Here is a 6884-nt window from a genome sequence, read left to right as displayed (position 1 = left end):
CTCAACGATTAAAATGATGCCATTTAGCAACGTTATCCTTTATGACCACTCCCGTATGTTGCAGAACCAACTGGTGAAATGACTCATAACTTCCTTACAGCTTACTCTTGACCACGGTTAATAGCTACTAGTAAGAATTTTCCATTCTGTGGATAAGAATTTCCGCTATTGTGAAGTTTTACATAAGATCCATGTTCTAGCTCTCTCCATTACGTATTCTCCACCTAACATACTTCGTAGTTTAAATACCTTTGTTTAGGATAATACAGGCTCCGGCAGCTGGGTCATTATACAGTTTTGCCGCTGGTGTTCCCATTTCCTGATAAGTTACTTGAGTACAACAAGTGAGCGGCCATCTAAAGATTCGCTTATGGAAGATTCGCGTGCATTGAGAATCCAGTTACTGAAAACGTGGGTACTTGAGGTGCTATAGATATCTTTTTATAGGGTGATGCGCAAACAGTAAGATGTTTCCTGGAAAGGCAGCCTCACAGAAAATTTCCCAATGACGCAGGAAGAAAGAACGTCATAATTTTATCATTTGTTCCGATGGCCAAAAGTATAAAACCAAGACACCCAAGCTCGTTGGAGAAAAATACATACCATCTACAAATCAAAATATCTATAATGTTCGCTCTTCGTAACGCTGCTCGCTCCACCGCTGCTCGCTCCACCGCTGCTCGCTCCACAACTGCACGCCGCTTCGCTTCCACTGAAAGCCCAGCCGCCAACACCAGCAACAACACCCCATTGTTGGTTGCTCTTGCTGCCGCTGTCGCCGGTGGTGCTTATTACTACACAAAGACTGACAAGGGTATGTATGCGTGATCGTTAAGAACCACAATAGAAACAACTGACTAACGTAAAATAACTTGTTGACTTTGAAAATTATAGGCCGTGCGCAGGCTAAGGAGGCTCAGGCTAAGGTTGAAGGAAAGATCGACGAAGGCAAGGGTCAAGTTGATGCCGCCAAGGCTAAGGTCGAAGGAAAGTACGAAGAAGCTAAGGGCAGGGCCCAAGGAACCTATGAATCCCTCAAGGGTCAGGCCGAGGGTAAGGTCGACGAAGCCAAGGGCGAATTTGACGCCACAAAGGCTAAGGCTGAAGGCAAGGCTCAGGAACTCAAGAGTGAAGCTGAGAAGCAGGCCGAAAAGCTTAAGAAATAGACGAGTCTCTAAGACACATGAAACCCTCACATGGCATACTCTTGCCATAGCGCGTTATTCTTGCTTGTAAATACTATCCGCGCATGTGTACCTATTATACAATTTCTCCACCAGTAAAGCACCCCAATATTTGACATTGTAAAAAGAACAGACGAGTTTAAAGTGTGATGGCTTATGTAAAACAAAACTACGGATATTTGTATGGTCTTGAACGATTAACATTAAGTACGTTTTTATAACGGTATGACATGGAATAGGGATGAGGTTCGTGTACTCTACAACATGAAAATGGCCAAACCAGCGGCAACCAATGTTCCTATAACTGTTGATAATGGACGGTGGATGGATGCATCGCTAGGTGATGAAGTTTGGAATGGAGTCGCTGATGGCATGGCCATGGATGATGAAATGGAAGGCATGGCAGATGACCAAGAAGACCATGAAGACCAAGAGGATGTGGCTGCCAAACAAAAAGTAATGTAAAGTCAAGATATGTTACAACCAATTTCATTGTCAAAATGTATAGTGAGATTCTTACAGCTGGGGATCATTGAATTAGAGGACCAGGAAGAGGATGTAGGAAGGGATGAATCACTCATACTCATGGACGAGGTGTCAGAGTCACTCATGGATGAGTCTGTAGACGAATCGCTGTCCATGGAACCATCTGAAGAGCTACCGATTTCAGGGGTGACCAAGGGATCATAAGAAGTGTGAGTTTTAGTGGCGAGCAAATCAGTGGCGATTAGGTCGGTTTCCATAGAGTCGGTTTCACTAGAACTTGCACTTTTGAATCCACGTACGTATGTTAGGTAAGATTGACTCAGTTATAAGCAAATACAGACACGAATCTCTCGATGTAATTAAAAGCAATGTTCGGCACTTACGCGTCATCATCTGATTCTGTTGTTGAGCTTTCGTGCTTATGGTGCTTGCCGGCTATAACAGACAAACAATCACTTTTTAGTTGGGCCTTCGTACAATGGATTGCATACTTTGAAGAACATGCTTACCAACAGCAAGAATTGCGAAGACAAGGAATATCAATAGTGTTGAGACGTTGAATTTCATGGCGAACAACTACAGTCTACAGGTGGAAGGATCCATGTTTCTGTTGGTAGATCTTTTTATACAAGATAAAATTTTCACTCTTCAAGGGCTAATCCCCTGCCGGCCCGGCCCCTAGAAGAGGTTCATGGGCGATCCAGCTCTAGCCGCAGCCGGCAAAGTTTCGCATAAGAAGGAGAAATCAAAATAAGCGAATGGGCATGGTCACAAGCAACACGCTTGGCTATTGTTCCTAGATGCAATAGCGGTATGGTGCATCATGACGCTTGCCCCTATGTATGACCTATTTTTTTCGCTTCTCATTAACAATGTAAGGGTAGTTCTTCTACTCCAAGTGGAAAATAACAATGCGATTGAGCGAGCCACAAGCAAATAAAATAGTCTGATCCATTTGATTTGGCATCAAATAATTTCATTGTTTCACTTTGTCCATCAATGTCCATATCTGAATCAGTCAGAAAAAGCTAGACATTGGTCGTGTGGTGTTCCTTCTTGAGCAGTACCCTGCCCTAGAGAGTCTCCTGTCTTGGCGCCGACTACAGTGTCAAGCATATTCTATAGTTAGAAGTGGAAGAGGCTGGACACAGCTCCTTGGAGTTCACTTAAAATTAATTGGCTGTAAAATGATCGCTCCATCGGCAGCATCTATTTACTGTGGCAATGCGGGATCATAAAAATCAAACCATACTGGGCAGTGTAAAGTCGGGATGGACCTTGCCATTTTTTCATTTTCGAAGCAAACCCAGTCATTGGATTATACCCCCTTTCAAGCCATTGAAACATCGTGTTTGCTCTCAGCAATTGGTTCTGATCAAAATAATTATATAATAGGATAGTATAGAGAGGGTAATAATCGTTACTGGTCACAGTATTAAGACAGTCATAAAGAAAACTTGTAATGGTGTACTTGAAGGAGAGAGCTACATTGGGAAGGAGGTGGTTGGAAAGTAAGGGTAAAGTAAGGAGAAAGGTTCGTCGTATGGTTGATCTGATGAAAAGTAAAACACAAAAGAAAAGGGTACAAGGGACTGATGACATCTGTAATTTTTGGATTCAGCGTCCATGGCAAAAATGTAAAACAAAAAGGAATAAGCATACAGGTATGTTTTTTTTCTATGGAAGAGTATATCTTGGGACTTATAATAGTCACAAGCTTACCCGTGTATCTGTGGTGTTACTGGGTTATACGAAGCGTGTAGAGTTGAAAAAATAGAGTATGTAATGGCTTAAGGGATAACATACAGTAGCAGCCTTATGCAAATCAGTTCTTTTGCGGTGGTGGTCTGGGAGTGGATTGGTTGCTAGTGGTAACCGATTTATCATCGTTAAGGAATGGGTTCAAAGTATTGAGTTCATATTGGCGTTTTGCTTCAGCTGCTTCCTCTTCCTGCTGTAATTTCAATGCCAACTTTTCATCTTCCGTAATTTGCTGCTGGATCCTGTCCCACATACGATAAAGTTGATCAGGATCAATATCATCAGCTATGACTTCATCATCATCATCTGAATTTGGAGTCGCAATATCATCTTGAATTTCTTCATTGAATCGACTGGATACAGTCAGTATAGAGGCCGCCTCGGTATCTTCAATCAAGGAATTTTCAGAACTTGGTACAAAGGCTACTTTTTTTTGACTAGTGCCAATATCGGTCTTCCAAGATCGCGTTAGAAGGTCTTTCCATTCTGCCATAATTTCCTTGTTTTGGAGCATGGCTTGCTCAGCAGCTTGGTCTTCAGCAATGGAAGCATTATCAAATAGCCAAATGGATTCGCATTCGTCTTCAAACTCGTCAGTCTCATCCGATGCTTCTTCTTCATCTTCTACAGAGGTCAAATCTATTTCGTCAGGTTTTGAAAAATCTCCAGCTGCTACAGGGTAGGGCGGATTGCTGGATAGATATCGACCTTCAGAATCTCGAAAAACGCTCTTGATGCTTGTCGGCTCAATCACTTTTGTATTTCCATATTCCGAATGTAATTCACGGCTACCTGCCAGGGTAACATAGCCACTGTCTGCCCCGGTGGATCGGCGGTTGAACGAGTCCCATTCATGGAACCCATCTTGTGTTTTTGGAGATTCATACATGACAGAGCTTGATAAGGAACTCATAGAAGTTCGTAGAAGACTTGTATGGCCGTGTTCTTCCACCAGGGTTTTCTCTTCAATGTCAGGGGTAGTGGCCGGAGTAACACTCTGCTTCTCGTCAATGTCCCTTTCATGTTCCATGCCAAATACTAGGAGCGCAAAGTAACTTGACAGAGCACTGAAGAAAACAATTGACTCAATAGTACCTCCATTGAAGAATCTATACATTTCATAGATAAAGATGGGTCCAACGACAGAGAACATTGCATAGTAGGAGGTTGGAACTCCCATAATTGATACTAAAAAATTTGGATGGTTAACAAAAAATCTGCACTATTATATGTCACGGCTGTCGCGCAGCAGCATAGTAAGTATATGATCCTTCACTTACCAGTGTAATTGCGGCCATGAGCATTTGCAACAATATCATCAGCGCCTTCTTCGTGCTCTGGTAAACTAGACATCTCACGCTCGCCGTTCCTTGAAGTGGATAAACTTATCGGTGATGCCTTTGGTATGATGGTGTTGCCGCTGCCGGGTGAACTGGTTGGCTTTGGTGACGACGCAGCAGAACCTGTCTGGCCGACAATCTCGGAACTTGGGGTGGCTGGTCCGTCCGCAGTGGAAATGAACGAGGGAGCTATAGACATGGAGAGTTGGTCGGCTGTGACGAAGGAGGATGAGGGAGAAACAGCAGGCTCAAGGTTTTGCTGGGTAATTGTTTTGGCACTACGCTGGGATCCAAGGGTGCCTGAGCTAGTTTTCTTTTTCAGCTTGTCTGTCTCATTGAGAACAACTTCTTGTGGGGTATTTGGTTGAGGTGGCAAAATCATATGTGCTGCTGCTGGGTGCATTACCGGATCTTTATGCAGGGCGGTGGCGTGCGGCATATGGAAGCACATATGAAATTCAATTAAAAATTCCACTACTCTCTGAGATATTTTGTACTGTACAGGATCCAAGTCATGCGAGGGATGCGAAAGCATACCAGGTGTGAACACCGCGGCCAGATTGGAGGCGCTCATGAGATTGACTTCATCGTTGCTAGCAAAGATGCTAAGCATATCAAGAATGTATAACAACAAGAACTGATGTGGCAGTGGTAATCTCTCGATGAGAGTTTGAAAAGCAGAGATACGTTCTTGTGTAGATTTGTTTGATTTATCACCTGAGATAACAGTAAGTCTACATCATCGGTGACCAAGAACGACATCATTGAAGAGCAACTTACTCATGACATCCCTGAAAGGCTGATACAACTGATGGGTAATAACTGGGTTCGGCAAAAAATTGAGAAAGCGGCGCAAGATATTGGCAGAGTCATGAACGGTATAGCCATCCCATAAGAGTGTAGCACCCCACTGTTGTTCAGGGCTATCAAAAATCTGTTCCAGTTCCTTTACTCTCTTTGCACTCCCTGACAGTCGAAAAATTCCTTCCACTTGAAGACCTGCATTTGAAAGTTTGTCAATTACAGACTTGAGTGTTAATGACGGCAAATAAAGTTTTTTTTTTTTTTTTTTTCGATAATTTGACAATGTATGATCCAGAAACTAACCTTCTTCTTTAAGGTGCGAGCCACACTTGGCAATGATGATAGGAATATAACCCGTCAAACGTTCTCCACTTTCATCATCTACGTAACTGATGTTTGCTCGAGCGTATCGAATGGATTGTGGCAGGGCAACACCGAAGACTCCATGTTCTATATGAGCGGGATCAAGAAGGTGATACGAAACGCTGTAAGTATAGGAGAAACCAAGTGATCCAGCTGTCATGTAAGTGTTGTCTACACATAGACAGTGCCTTACTTTGATTTCTAGGAGCCATATGTCCCGGATAAGGGGCAGGCTGATTTTTGTTGGTCACTTTCTTCCACCACTTACGAAACGACCTTTGAACTTGTCTGTTGCTTCGAGATTCGGCCCCAGCTGGAGCGACGACATTCATGAGTGGCGATGTTCAGTGTTCAAGTGGGTAAGAAGCAATGTTGGAGCGGAATGTGTTTGTCACTGGTGAGAAGACGTTATAGCTCAAGTCAAAAAAGAAAAACGCGGTTAAAATAAGAAGGAAAAAAGTTAAGAGGAAGGAAGTACATGGGCCTTTTCCAGTGAACCCATTTTGGGCAGCCGGGTGACCTGCTCTTTCGGCCGTGCCGGCTTGTCCATAAACGTCGGCTTCGACTTCCCCGTAATGTAGCTTAACTAAAATTGACTGAAGTTCTAGAGTGGCTCTTGCGAACTATGGGACCAGGCCTAGAAAACTGGGTATCTTACATGCCAAGCGAAGCAGCTTCTGAAATTTGGGGTTTCCCTTTTCACCCTGTAATGTTCTCAGTTGCTGTTTCAAGCCATAGAACCGCCGTCGTCATGAATGCTTATTCCCATTTAGGGAATGTTGAAATTTGCGCTGGATTTGTTCTGTCCACATCTTTTGAGAACGTGTAGCTTACTAAATCGCTATCTAACCATGGAAGACCAACGTAGTTGCTCGGTATGGTGGTTGGAGAAGACGTAGTCAATGGAAAATAAAGGGAAATGGCCGGAGCTTTCTGGTTTGGCAAA

The 6884-nt window shown here is 43.4% G+C and overlaps 3 protein-coding genes across 3 annotated transcripts; 1 reads left to right on the top strand and 2 right to left on the bottom strand.

Annotated features, from left to right (window-relative positions):
* The first annotated feature begins 590 nt into the window (after positions 1–590).
* K450DRAFT_258359 (uncharacterized protein) lies at positions 591–1360 on the top strand. Its single transcript, XM_051591826.1, has 3 exons — positions 591–814; positions 895–926; positions 981–1360. Exons 1-3 carry the CDS (start codon positions 628–630, stop codon positions 1164–1166), a joined length of 405 nt encoding a protein of 134 aa, XP_051441173.1. The 5' UTR covers positions 591–627; the 3' UTR covers positions 1167–1360.
* Position 1361: 1 nt separating this feature from the next.
* Positions 1362–2428, bottom strand: K450DRAFT_258352 (uncharacterized protein). Its single transcript, XM_051591825.1, has 4 exons — positions 2180–2428; positions 2054–2105; positions 1705–1952; positions 1362–1626 (listed from the first exon to the last, which is right to left on the bottom strand). The coding sequence occupies exons 1-4, from the start codon at positions 2235–2237 to the stop codon at positions 1442–1444; spliced, it is 543 nt and encodes a 180-aa protein (XP_051441172.1). The 5' UTR covers positions 2238–2428; the 3' UTR covers positions 1362–1441.
* A 2800-nt stretch (positions 2429–5228) lies between these two features.
* K450DRAFT_179688 (uncharacterized protein) lies at positions 5229–6098 on the bottom strand (the record flags this gene model as incomplete). Its single annotated transcript, XM_051584317.1, has 3 exons — positions 5229–5505; positions 5548–5770; positions 5879–6098. Coding segments are annotated over 3 exons (720 nt in total), but the record flags the coding sequence as incomplete, so codon positions are not given.
* Positions 6099–6884: the final 786 nt, after the last annotated feature.

The sequence above is a fragment of the Umbelopsis ramanniana genome (genome assembly GCF_025399195.1).
Source record: "Umbelopsis ramanniana AG unplaced genomic scaffold K450scaffold_70, whole genome shotgun sequence".
In the NCBI taxonomy this organism is placed as follows: Eukaryota; Fungi; Mucoromycota; class Umbelopsidomycetes; order Umbelopsidales; family Umbelopsidaceae; genus Umbelopsis; species Umbelopsis ramanniana.
Note: the sequence above shows the minus strand (reverse complement) of the source record. Positions and strands in the feature narration are given on the sequence as shown.